Below are 13,645 nucleotides of genomic sequence, written 5' to 3'. Positions count from 1 at the left end.
TTAATACATGCACGTGCTTTGATTGGAGCATAGGCAGGGAGAAGAAACATCTGCAGAGGTTATAGGAATGATCACAAATGATGTGAAAGGAGCAGAGTGTCTCCCTGAAAGGGATTTCCCTGTCTCTCCCATTCCCTGTCCATTTTCTCCTCCTTGTTAGAAGCACAGTTGAAGTCATACTGTTTCTGGCCAGGAGGAGAGAGTTTCATGATCTCCACCCTTCTTGCTGAAAACTCCGTCCTTCCCATTTCAGCCCCAGGATCTTGCCCAGGGAGACCCCAAACCCTTGTGCCAGCATCCCGTCCTTGTGCCCCGCAAACAGCTGGCTGGTTCCAAACTTCCTAATTGCTGGCTTTATTTTACCTTAAAGAGAAGGGGAGAAATGGTACTGAGAAATGTTTCATTTTTTTTTACCTGCTTAATAACAAAAGTTTTAGTTCCTTAGGACGTGTGGCAGTTACTTTGGGGGATATTGGGGAGGATAGATGTCAATGGCAGGTCTTGATTTACAAGTTCCTGCAGCATTTGCAAACCAGATGTGGTGGCACAGTGCTAACGCTGGTGCCTTTGTGCCATCACTGTGGTGTGATCAACAAGAGAAAATACGGGGGAGGGTACGGCTGGGTATGAAATGTCCTTCTGTTGTAGCGATGGAGGAGGTTGGCATGGGTAAGGAAGGTGGTTTGAGACTCAGCCTGTGAGCCCAAAACCCTGAGGACACAGGGGATGGTGCTCTCTGGGCAGGAGGAGATGCTGTCAGAGCCCGTGGGGCTGCAGCGGGCGCCGTTCCCGCAGCGTGGGATGGGTGGCCTGGGTGAGGTGGCGGGATATGCTCGTTACGGAGGACAGCGAGGACAACAGGACCAGTGGGTTGTCGTGAATGTGGTTTGCTGCTTACGAAACAGAGCATCAGTTCCTGAGTGTTTCACTGCGCTTTCCCAGCAGGGTAGGACAGAGGGGCAGCGGCGGGCTCTCCATGTCAGCCGCCCGCAGCGAGCACGAGGTGTCAGAGATCATCGACGGGCTCTCAGAACAAGAGGTGAGACCAGGTTGTCCTTTCTTCTCCTCCTCGCCCCTCACTCTGCTCTTCTCCAAGGAAGCCAGGAGAGTACTGCCAGATCCCACGGTGAAATCTGATACAAAATCCCGCTAACTTTGGGCCACGCTGGGGCTGGGTAGGTTGCCATGATGCCTAGTACGCTTTCTGGACAGGATCCAAAGTGAGGGGTTGGTTTAATACCCAGCAGCATCTTTCCAGCCAGATGTAAGAGAGCTGTGCAATGGTTTTGCAGGAGCAAAGCACCCCAGGAACTGGTGGCCAATGGGTAGAGTTCAGGGGCATTCGACTGCCTCTTAGGGACCTGACACCCCAGGGTGCTGCTCGCCCTGGGTAGCACCCCACAAACACCTCCCGGCTGTTGGTTTGAACTGGAAGCGGAGGTGGGGAGGGATTGGAGCTGGCACCCTGGCTGCCGAGCGGAGGGGTTTTTCTGTTTCGTTTTGTTCTGAATGGGCTGTGCGGCTTCACACAGGGGAATCCTATGGAATGAATGGTTTGTACGTGAGCCAGTTGGCCCACATCTTCTGGGAGTGCTCCATTCATCTTGAAACATCCCCGTGACCTTGGCTTCGTTTGGATCTGGTTTCACAAGGGTTCCACTGTCTTGGCACGGAGGCAAGCCTGCAGTGAATGGATCGCGTTTGGGAGGGGAGAGCAGCCATTGCCCAGCAATAGCTGAGATGTTTGCTGCCTGCGTGCCGCACTTCGCTCCCTGCCTTGCGTCCCAGGCAGTTTGCTGTTAGCCAGTTCAGGCAATGACCTGGAGGACACAGATCTCAGAAGCACAGGGAAGTTTCGCAGCTCTGCAGAGGTCGTGGCCGAGGGGGATGTTAGACGATCGCCTCCGACCTCCTGCGCAGTGTGCTGCTGAACTCCACCCCGCTAGCCTTCTGCTGAGCCCCGAGGCTTTGCTTGTCTCAGAGGAGACCTTGAGAGCTTCCAGCCTTTCCATGAGGTTGGAAGGAGCAGGGAGGTGAGAGCCGGCAAACATCACTAGCGGCAGAGGCCACCTCTCCGCCCCAGCGCGTTGCTGGAGAAGGGAGAGGGCTGGCTGCCCGCCGCTGGGCTGTATTTGCAGTGCTTGGCACCCCGAGACCCCGCCAGGTGAAGGGAGCGGCCCTGCGCTCCCAGCCGCCTCTCCGCCTGCCCTGGCTCTGCACAGGGGCTTTCTCCTTTTGACTGGGCACTCCACAGTCATCAGGGTTGATGCTCTGGCCGCAGGCTGTCCCTGACCTTCTGTGGTGACACCCCCAGGGCATCCGAGGGAGGCAGCCGGCCGCTAAAGGAGAGGCATCCTAGGGAGGGTGAGGAAACACCTGTGTTCATGCGGAGGGCTGGGTTTTAGGAAGAGGAGGTTGGGTCTGGTGGGTCACAGCGGGGAACCAGAGCGGTGCTGGGCAGGCCTGGGTCGGCAGCTTGCTGGAAAGACTGGACGTTACTGTTCTCCAGTAACATCTGATGTCTAGCTGTGAATTGAAGTAACAGCACTTGAGACCTGGCCTTCCTCGGTCAGGGGTTGGAATTTGTGCCTGGCTGGGGCCATCCCAGGTGGCAGGCAGGACTCAGAGTGACAGCGCTGCTAGCAAATGGAAGAGGGTGGCCAGAGCATCCCTTCATCCCATGGGATGGGCCTGTGCCAGGGGACCACCAGCAGCTCAGCCAAAGGGACAGTCCCCGCGTTTGGGCAAGGGACAGCACAAGTGAGACATCGCACTGGCTGCTTGGTTGCAAATACTTAAGGAAACCAGTGTGCCCAGTTTGTCCTGTCCTGACATGCAACTGGGGCTCGGGATGAACTTTGTGCTTGAATAGGATGGAGTAGAGGCATCGGATAATGCCGCAGGGTGTTGCATTAAGAGGAAGGAAAGGAATGACGGCCCGTTACAGTGGTGTTTAAAACCTCCTGGAACAATATTAGGTTTCCCGTGGAAGGGAAACACGACATCTCCCTCTGTCCTCCCTTTCAGAAAGCTTTGCAGAGCCAACCCCTTCCCTTGCAATTTGGGGTGGGGAGCTGAACCCCCACGTGGCCGTGGGTTTGATGGCTGGGAAGGAGTTTGCGTTCCCCAAGCCACCGCTGCTGTGAGTTGTCTCTCATCATGGACAGGAGCTGTTTTGCTTAAGTCAGACATTTCCACACAGTATCTTACAGCCTTTTATTTCAAAATGAAAGATTAATTGTTTCCTGGCTGACAGCGATAGCCTCTTTCAGCGTTTAATTTACAATTACTCCAGCAATAAAGCTGTCTAGTGCTTGCTTTTGAATTCTCCCGTTCCTCCGCCTGTCCTTTCCTCTCGAACATCTGTCCCCTGCGGTCCCTGCGGGCCCGTGGTGCTGACCAACTGTTCTCTCTGCTTTCCCCAAAGAACCTGGAGAAGCAGATGCGCCAGCTTGCCGTCATCCCGCCCATGCTCTACGATGCTGACCAGCAGCGCATTAAATTCATCAACATGAACGGCCTCATGGATGACCCCATGAAGGTCTACAAGGACCGGCAGGTGATGAACATGTGGAGCGAACAGGAGAAGGAGACCTTCCGGGAAAAGTGAGTGCTCCCTTCCGCCTCTCTTTGCGTATCCCTTGGGAACTGCGAGACAGGGCGCCTCCAATGCTTTGGCCAGGGCCCCGGAACGCTAAGGCGTGGGTTTCCCGAGGGCATGTCGTGCCCCTTGGGGTTGTCTTGGATCTGGCACAGGGTGATGCACCTGCACAGAAACCCTAGGCCTTTCGATACGGTTGGTGTGTTCGTGTCTGCGTGCTCTCGCTCTGCCCGCTCCCGTTAAGAGATGTGGGAAGCTGCTGCTCACGACAAGGCGAGAACTGGAAGTTTTTCAACTTTTGCATCCCCTGTTGTATCAGCCAGTTTAAGGATAATGCCAGTGAAACCCTATGCTCCATACGCTGTTACGTGTTGGGATTTACCTGCTTTCCTTTGGGCGCTGCGTGTCCAGCGGGCTTCTCGTGGCTGTCAACATCCAGCCCCGCTGCGCAGACCCCCTCAGGCTGCAGCTTGTCGCCAGTGCCCGTCCCTCAGCGTTCCATCCTGCTCTCTGCAGGATTTGCCACCGGCTGCTGTTTCCACGGATGCATTCCCGCATCAGACGCGTGCAAACTCCGGCTGCGCTGCTTTCTCCTGTTTGCAAGCAGTGCTTGAGAACAGCTTCGATTTATCGACTGAAGTCGCTTAGGGGATTGCTGATCCCTTTCATGGGTACCACCGCGCTGGCAGCCCAACTGTGTGTCTCTGCATCTCGTAGCCCAGTGGGGACCAGTCTGTGTTTGCACAGATGACCGGAGTGTCCTTGGTGGCCCCAATGTGCCCTGTGTGTCTGTAAAAACAGCTGGAGTTCAGCTTCCAGCGGGATGAGCTCTGCCAGGGCTCGCTGCTCTGGGTATGGGGGCTCGCCATGGCCATCTCGTCCCTCACGGCAGCACTGCCGTAGTCTGGCCTCCAGATGAGGGTGGGATGGCTCCATGGATGACCAGCAGCCACGCTGGAAGCCTCTCCGTGTCTGGGATCCCTCCTCCTGTCCCTGCTTGTGATGACTCCTCTTTGCAGCTGAAATAACTAATTGCCAGGACGGACCAAAAAGAACAAAACAAGCAAAACAGCTCCAAGCCTTTGGTAGAGCAGAATTCTCATTGCTAATTAGCCTTAAAATGTGACACTCCAAACAGCAAGGCTTGCCCGCAAATGACGCAAAGGCTAATTACTTGGTCTTTAATGGCGGGGCCGTGCCCGGCTAATGGGGCTGGAAGGATCCACACCCAGCTCGTGCATCCTGCTGTGCACGGTGGTTTCTGTGTCATCACTGTGGGTGATGTGCAGCTCGAGGCATAAATACAGCAGGATTTCAGGGCTCTCGCAAAGCTCATTTTGGGAGATTGGTACTTAGGAGCTGTAAGTAGGGCCAAGGGAGTCCTGCCCCGCTCCCGCCCTGCGCTCCCGGTGTGCAGGTAGCCAGGCTGCCTGGTCTGCTGCAGCTTCTGCCCTCAGTATTTAAGGTGAACCAAGGTTGTGTCATCTGTGATCATGACCCAGAGCCAGCCTCTTCCTGAGACTGTGAAAGCCTGGTGCAACCTTTTCTTCAGCCCCGGTGGCAGGGGCTGTCTGAGAACACAGCCAGGCACCGCAAGGCACCAGGCTGCAGATCTGGACTCATTTTAGTCGTCGAAACATAACCATGAGGAAGAGTCTGATTTGATTTGCTGTCACCCACAAAAGCCTTGGGCTGGCAGCAGTGAAGATGAGGACCCCTGTCCTGGTGGTGGGGCTCTTGGGAGCAGTGCCACCCAAACCAGATGGAGGTCCTGCATCAAGAAGGGCATTGGCACCTGGGTGACAGCACTCAGGTCCTGCTGCAATGAGTTGGTCAGGCCCTTGCTGAGCTCAGCTTGGTGCCCTGACCCTGAGTTTCTTTGGCAGTGGGACTGAGCAGTGAAGGTGGGAGGAGAGGGCTTGGCCAGCAGCCCCAGGAGAATTGCCGGCAAGGCTGGAGGTGCTGAGCTTGCTCGCCACATCCCTCCTGTGTTGCACCCACACCACAGCTCACCCACCTCTTTCCTCTGAACCATTTGCCCAGGACACAAAGCCGTCACCTCCTGGGAGCTGGCAGAGCAGGGCTGACCCCGCTCGGCTCCCCAGGGCAGAGCCCGTGCCAGTGGCGATTCCTCTGCTGGGGCGAGTGCTGTGTTCCAGCCTTGGCGCGAGAGCTGGGCCCCCCAAGCTTTGATGATGCACTGGTTAACTGTCGTCCTGCCAGCACCTGCACCTTGTGCCAAGGGCTTGTTGACCTTCGCTGCTTCCCCACCAGCTAGGCGAAGGGGTTTGTTGGAGAAGATGTCTTTGTGCCTGGGGACAACTTCCCCCGGTGGGCAATGCTCGCTGCTGGAGCTGCGGGAGAGCCTGCTGACAGTTCCTCTGCTCGCTGGGCAGGAGGCAGCATTCCTCAGAGCCGCTGTGCCACCGGGGATCTCTTGAGCAACTCGGCAACGTGGCAGCTCTGTGCTTCCTCCTGGGACTTGGGTTTCCCTTCCCGTCCTTTGCAGCCACCTCCCCAACAAGCCCAGGCTGGCTCGTGGTCCCGCTTGGTGACAGGGACAGCCCCGGCCATGCTGCGGGATGCTGGTGGTCAGCCGTTGACAGTGATTCCTTGCCCTTTCCTTGCCAAATCCTGAGGCCTCAGCCAGGTGTGCAGCTGCCCTCAGCGCCCATCCTGCCGTTGGTGCGGGCTTGGGTGGCCGTGGGATTGAGCAGGGTGATGGACAGCTGTTGGGTACTGCCAGCCTCCCTGCCCTCTCCCACCCCATGATGAACTGCGCATCAAAGCTTGGCTTCACTGGGCTAAATTTAAAGTTCCTGTCTTTCTGGGAAGCTGAGCAGTGGACAAATATTTTCTCAAACCCCTAAGTCCCTTGGGGAGCTTTCCTTGCCGCTCTGGGCACACAGGGCATAGCAGCTCTGCTGTGAGGGGAGTTGGAGCCGGCACCCACGCTAACCCTCTCCCTCTTGCTCCCGCAGGTTCATGCAGCATCCAAAGAACTTCGGCCTGATCGCATCCTTTCTAGACAGGAAGGTAAGCCTCCTCGCCTGGCTCTCTTCTCTGTTACCTGACTCGCTCTGGAGTAGCTGGTGGGTGCTGGGCACCTGTGGGTGGTGGTGGCTCAGAGCCCCGGGTGCGGTCCAGACGGCTCCCGGCTCCCTGCAGAGAGAAGGGACTGACTCAGCTGCAGGGAGACGGGGAGCTCTGTGCCGCGAGATGTGTGAAGGCATCCAGCCTGGCGCGTGGGCGTTGCAGCCCACCCCAGATTTGCCGGGGGGAGCTGCCTTCCAGCATCTCCTGGAGGCGTTTTGCACCAGGCAAGCTGTCGCACCGTGGGTGCGGGTGCCCACCTGTCCCAGCTGCCCAGCACAAAGCAGAGGGGTCCCCTCTTGGCTCAGGGAGGGGACCTTGAGGGTGGGCTGAGTCCTAGTTCATCCAGTGCTTCGGGCTGGTGTCAGGTACACACACCCACCTCCCCTTGGTGTTTAGGAATAGCTGGCTAGCAGGAGAGTCTGGAAGGACAGCAGTGGACCAGGTGTTCTCCTGAACGAGAAACACGAGAGCTGCTTCTCTGGTCCTTGCGGTTAGTTGCATCCTCTGCCCATCTCATGCAGCGTGTCATCCATGCAGTGTCCACTTGCTCTGGGGTAACCCCTCTGCTTTCAGGGGGTTGGCCTGTAGATGTCCTGTCCAGCCTAAATTATTCTCGATTCTGCCCGAGTCGTGCAGATTGACCTTGATTTTTCTACCCAAAGCAACCAGCAAGCAAAGGCCAGCAGCAACCTTGTGCTGCTGTTGTTGCTGCAAGGTCCCAGGCTCTTTTCAGCCTTTCCCGCTTGTTAAAGCCGAAGCAGTGGGACTTGGATGATGCTCACAATCCAGTCTGTGTTCCAAGCTGTAAAATGTCTTCTAATTTTATTTGTACTCGTTTGTAAATCAGGCTGTAATTATGATACAGAACACATCCATTATCCTGTTGGAGAGAGATGCAAAGTATGGCTCAATGTAATGAATTAATAGATTTTTAAATTGCATTATAAAAAAATAGTGATCTTAGGCCTTGGAACAGATGACTCTAAGTTTTTGTGTTCGTGTATGTGTGTATAATCAGGGCTACATTAGAGAGAGATCCAATTAACACTTTAAAAGTTGCAATCTGTTTTTGCAAATGGTTCCACTCCTTGCACGGGGATGGGGAGAGCGCAGCCCCTGTGCGCTCCCCGGGAGCACGCAGCGGCACCCTGCTCTCTGGCGCTCGCAGGCGTGATGGGTCCGTGGGATGATTTCTGTTCGTGCAGCTGCTGAGCCCATATGTGAAGGTGTAGCCCAAGACCGGCATTCTGTTCAACGCTGGGCTTTTCCCAGGGTGGCACGTGCTGTGCCGTTCAGGAATATGTCCTGGCCACGGCTCCTTGTTTTCCTAACACATCCAATCCGGGATGGCGCTTGTGGAGCCAACCGCTGGAGCTGGCATGGCAGCTCCACACCGTCTCTGTCTCAGCATGCCCGTGGGACGGCCCCTCTCTGTCCCTTGGAAGAGCCAAACCTTTTTACTAGGGTGACGTGTGTTGCCCCCCTCTTCCAGCTCCACCAAAGGGCTTTGCTCGGGAGATGAGGGGAAGTCTTTTTGGGCTGCAGATCTTCAGAAGCAGCCGGAGACCTGGCGATGGCAGGGCCTGAGTGCTGCTCCTGGAAATCTGCTCCCCGACAGAGCAAGGGGCCGGGACCTTCCATCCCCTGACTTGCTGTGTCGTTGCAGACGGTGGCAGACTGTGTCCTGTATTACTACCTGACCAAGAAGAATGAGAATTACAAGAACCTTGTCAGAAGGAATTACCGGCGGCGCGGGAAGAGCCAGGTAAGAGCTGGAGGAGCACGTGGAAATGTCATCCCTCGGGCTGAGCAGGAAGCTGCTGCGCTTTGCACTTGCAGCTTCTCAGCAGCACTTTTCTGAGCACCCCAAATGCTTCTTTGCCCCCTCTCCAGATGGAGATCTTGCTTGCAGACTGCAATGGGGCTGTGGTTTTTGCTCTGTGTAGCTTTTCAGAACGTGCTGTTTTCTGGCCGTTGATGTTTGCCCGTCTCTGTGCCAAGGTCACAGTAACTTTAAGAAAGCAAACAAAAAACCCAAGGTGCTTGAGAAAGGGGATGGAATGAACGCAGAAAACGTGGCCAGGCGTAGCATGGGGTTGCCTCTGTGCAAGAACCGAGCAGGGCCTGTTTCTCTCTGCGCTCTGGAGATGGCAGCCGGTGTGCTGTGGGGGACGGGGCTCCCGGGAGCTGGGTGGGGTTCTCCTGCCTCGCAGAGCCTGCCCAAGGCTCTTCCTGTGGGCAAAGGGAGGAGAATGACTTGGGTGGGAGTGACTCTGGTGAGCCTGAGCAGAGGCGGCGTATAAAGCTGTCTGAAGTGCCGGAGGGTGTCCGAGATCCCCATGGGGGCTGGCAGATTTGGCGCTGAAGGCAGAGACCCTTAACCCTTTGGTTAAGGGCTGGGCAGGTACCGAGGGTGCCACGAGGTGCCTGGTGGTACGTGACGGAATCAACCCTTGCCATTACCATGGCCAGGATACAAATGTGGACATGACCATGCCAGTGTTGCTGCTGATACCATGGTACCCAGATAAGTGCTAACCTGTTGGGCAGGTACCTTGTCCCCATAGATGCTTTTAGCCAGAGGAAGGTGCCACTGGTGGATCCCCAGGTCCATGAAGTGAATGATTATCCACATCATGAGGAGAGTGAGGTGACTGCCAAGGGAGTATTGCCAGATAACGTGGGAATAAGGATGGAAAAATGGATCTGGCCCGTGCCACCGCTGACATCAGCAGCTCCTCATGCTGCATGGCCATAAAAAGCAGCACTTGGGTCTAGATCCTGATTGGGAGGCAGATAGGTAGCCTCGCTCCAATTTGATTTCTGCAGCATTAAGACATCAGAATAGCTAGCACATGACGAATGTCATGGACAGGGCCCAATTTTCCCTTCTCTTTTTCAGAGACATTAGAGATGGATAAAACCCTATTAGATTATCCAGTCCCTCTCCCAGCAAACACAGGGTGGTTCCCTCCAGCACATTTTTATAGTGTTTACCATGGTCTGTTTTGCTAGATCACAGCAACTGGAACATGAGGCCACATTTGTTTCTTGTTAGCGGTGGAGACATTTAGCACAGCTCATTCTGGTTTCAGTGTCAAGTTGAGCAAGTAACAAGTGTGGAGGGAGAGAGGCAATTTAATGCTGTGCCCTGCATCTACCTATCTACCTCTGCGGCCACAGACCTGCCTGTCCTGCGCCCAGCAGGTACTACTGGTGTTTTGGTTTTTAAAAGTGTCCACAGCGTCCTTGGCTGTAGAATTTCCCACGACGCTCGCCCTAATGAGTCTGGTCTCGCCTGGGCAGCGGAGATCGCGTGCTGCTGTTTGGAGCCTTGTTCGGTGCCAGCCTCTGGAAGCGGGGACTTGCTGCATCAGCTGTGATAAAGGGCAGGGCTGTTTTTGCAAGTAGGGCGCAGCGATATTGGTAAATCGTTAAGCAGCAGAGGCTGTTAGGCTCTGAGAGGAGCACATTGCAGCTCCGCTGGAGCGGAGCTCAACCAGAACATTACTGATTTTGAAAGAACAGTCACGTCCGTGATTCTGGGGGAAAAGCGAAGCGGTGAATATGTCCAGTTGCTGTTGGATGCTCAGGTGGAAGATGGGATGCTCAAACAAGCTTTAGGAGCCAAGGGCTGGCTGCACAAATATTGGTAGGTGAGGGGTGCAGAACAAGAGCTGAGGCGTAAAATCCAGCCTGGAGCAACTCTCCCCCAGAGATCTTGAGAGGTCTTGAGGTGCACACTCTGTGTCTGTGATACCTCCAGTGTTTCTGTATATCACTTGCTTCTGTCTCCTGCGAGGCTGCATGCAGAGGGATGCTGGAAGAGCCTCTGTGCAGACTTGGGAAGGGCACGCCGGTGTGGAGGGAAGGCAGTGGCGGCTGGCAGGGCAGCACAGCTGGGTCTGTCCCGCAGAGGGAGACTGTGCTGAGGAGAGAGTTGTTTTAGGGTGGGATTTTAAGGTAATGAAGGAAGCAATGTATTGTTAAAAGTCCTGCCAGAAGCTGGTGGGAGTGGTGAAGCGGTGAAGCATCTCCCTTGCACCCCTTCCCGGAGCTGGGGTCTCCCCTGAGCGCAGTGCTGATGGGACGGGACCTACTTTCCCAGGCCAGGCTGGGTCCAGCACGGGAGAGATTGGATATTGGCAAATTTGGAGGGCTAGGATGGAGGGATGCTCCTGGTGGGATTTTTGCTTAGTGAGGACCTTCAAAAGCTGCTCAAATTCTGCCTTTGCCAGCAGAAGGTATACTCATTTCGGGGTACGCCATCCTGGAGGCTCAGCTGGCACCTTGGCTGTCCATCATCCCTGCTTGTTCCCGGAGAGATCTTGGGTTATTTTTAACCCTATGCAGGTCCCTCATCCTGTTGCTAATGTAGCCTCACAAAGAGTCACGGCTGTGGCGTGGTGGCGTGGGGCTGCCCTCTTCACCTGCCCAGTCTCAGCCACCAGAGATGGTGATGGGGTGGAGGATGGGAGATGTGGTGGGATGTCATGGGGATGGGCAGCATGCAGGGAGGAGACAGGGCTGCAAACACTCTTGTGTTCCCGGCACTGACCATGCTCTGAGCACGGATTTTCCTGCCGGTAGGGGTTCAAGCAGTTAAACGCCAAAAGTGAGATTTAATTGATTTAGAGGAGCGGAGGAGAGGTTGACTTTTATATCAGAGGAGGTCTGATACAAATAGTGTTTCAAGTGGCCCTATGCTGTTTTCTTGCTCCTTTTCTCACGGAGAGGTTGGTGGTCTTATTTGCTCTTGGAGGCTGCGGGGAGCTTGAGAGCGAAGGGGAGATAATTACATGTCGAAGCAGAGCTGCTGTGGTGTCAAGATTATCATTGTGACCTACTTATTAAAAGTCCATTAAAAAATAAGAATCCCACTGCTCCCTGGCTGATGGTCCCCTGGCAAAGGATATTCCTCATAAAGCTGCTACTTATGGCTAAAAATCTCCTGCCAAGAGCAGGGACTTCACAGGATTCTGCTTCCAGTTTGTCAGAAAACGGAGCAGCCGCCCGCTCTGAGGCAGGGCCGAGCTCCCATGTCCGTGCGTCTGATGGGTCATTATCCATAATACTGAGGCTCCTGCGGTGGAGGTCCTTCCCAAAATGATCTGCCTCGTTTGGGTATGGAAAACACCATTTAACCCTTCAACGGGGGAATCAGCAGGAAGTCAACTCCCCAGTGTGTGATTTCTCATTGGAAAAAAAAAGAAAATAAGAGTTTGTGTCATGGTGAAATGATCTGATCCGATACTCTGTACAGTAATAAGCATAAATTTGCATGAGGTTGTAAGAAAGGCCCTCAGACGGATGTGTCGCTGGGGGGGCTGTCGCAGTCGCTCTTCTGGGTGTTTCAAAGAGCATCCGTCTGCGAACACCCCTAATTCTGTAGCGGAGGGCACCCAAACTGAAATTTGGCAATTAGCGGCGTGTGCTTCGCTCGTCGGGCAGGCTGTTCAGCCGGGCTGCGGCAGCGCAAGCGTTGGGCTGGAACTGTGCGGGAAGAAAAGTGACTGTTTCAACATAATTCTTCTGTGCGGAGTGTGAGGTTTTTATTCCAGAATAAATCTGCTTTGATTTTGGAGTAGCGTTGCTCACACGGCAGCGGAGCGGCCGATGATGCTTCCTGTGGCGGTGCTGGTGAATTCCCGGGAGGAGAAGCCGTGGGGCTCCCACGCGGTGCTGGGACGGGGAGGCAGGCGACCATCCCGCCAGGCAAGGCGGCCCGCGCTCTGGCCTGCAGCGGGTCGGTCGGCAGCGGTGATGGGTGGCCAGAGGAGCCGCCTGCCCGCCCTGGGGATGACTCAGAGGTGGATGAAGTCATGCGCCGCAGTGGACGGACGCGGCTCACAGGACGTGCCGTCATGCCTGTCCCCCTCGGCGCTGTTGTCAGACGGCGCTCACGTATTCCCTGGCAAAAGGGCCCCATGCGTTAGCACTGACGCTTTCGAGGACTCGCTCCGTGCCACCCAGGGGGACAGCAGCTGCCCGAATCCCCCCGTTCTCCACCGGGGAGCAGTGCCGGAGCCGTGCCGGTGGGGTGGAGGCCCGCGGTGTGACCTGCTCAGACAGCCACTGCGGTCCCCTGCCAGGTCTGAGGACCTTTCCCAGGCCCACCCTCTTCCCTGCCCCCTGCCAGACCCCAAATTGAATTATCCATCCCGCCGGCTGTCCCGCCCTCCCGAAACACAAACCGTTCCTCTCACCCACACGGATAAACAATCCCAGCCCGGATTTTTGTAAACAACCCATTTACTTTTTTCACGGAAGTGCCGTCCCAGCCGAAAGGGCTGGCAGGGACCCGGGCTGCCAAGCGGGCGCTGGCTGCCCGTGGCTCTGGCTCTCCGTGCGCCCCGTCCCCAGTAGGGAAGCAGAGCACCCGCTGCGGTCCAGCCTTTCCCTGCCGTCACCTCTCCTCCCGCTGCGGGGATCAGGTCCGGGGCGGAGCCAAGTGCCTCTTACACCACAAGCTGTCCATGTGCCCCCGCTCCGTTCACCACAACGGCTAATGAGGTGAATGATGTTTATTTCTGGGAAGCATTTGATTTTCATCAATCCAGGGAGCGGCTCCTCGTTAGTGACAAAGGCTTTGACAGCTTCTTTTTCAGACACTTGTCATAAACCCCTGGTTTAATAACGCGGCACATCCCGCAGAAGCAGCCCTGGATGTGACCAGTAAACTTTGCTGCCACAAATACCAGTAAATTATTCTGTGGGTGTTTAAGCCTGTGCTGGCTTGAGCGCTGTGTTTTAGAGTGCTGGCGTTATCTGCAGAGCAAGCAGGAGCAGTCTGTAGAGGAGCAGTTGGTGTGGCTGGAAGTGCTGCCTGGGATGTCGGTGTTGGAACGCGGGCTCATCTTCTGCTGAGGGGATGTTGCTGCGAGGTGGCCCTGTCCCCCGGCTGCTGTCCTGTCCCGTCCCTTGGCTCTGCCCCATCCCGCTGTCACG

At 55.7% G+C, this 13,645-nt stretch overlaps 1 protein-coding gene across 9 annotated transcripts in view; it reads left to right on the top strand.

Moving 5' to 3' along the window:
* NCOR2 (nuclear receptor corepressor 2) overlaps positions 1-13,645 on the top strand; it is a 239,535-nt gene that overhangs the window by 155,159 nt on the left and 70,731 nt on the right. For 6 of the 9 annotated variants that reach the window (XM_086761837.1, XM_086761830.1, XM_086761829.1 and 3 more), the window contains exons 11-14: positions 943-1,039; positions 3,428-3,606; positions 6,583-6,637; positions 8,364-8,462. In XM_086761837.1, the coding sequence (XP_086617963.1) occupies positions 943-1,039; positions 3,428-3,606; positions 6,583-6,637; positions 8,364-8,462 (430 nt within the window). The remainder of the gene's footprint in view (positions 1-942; positions 1,040-3,427; positions 3,607-6,582; positions 6,638-8,363; positions 8,463-13,645) is intronic. The other 3 variants (XM_086761836.1, XM_086761831.1, XM_086761828.1) reach the window with 1 other exon arrangement.

The sequence above is a fragment of the Chlamydotis macqueenii genome, chromosome 17, assembly GCF_036417535.1.
Source record: "Chlamydotis macqueenii isolate bChlMac1 chromosome 17, bChlMac1.mat, whole genome shotgun sequence".
Taxonomy (NCBI): domain Eukaryota; kingdom Metazoa; phylum Chordata; class Aves; order Otidiformes; family Otididae; genus Chlamydotis; species Chlamydotis macqueenii.
This window is presented reverse-complemented; position numbering and strand designations above follow the sequence as displayed.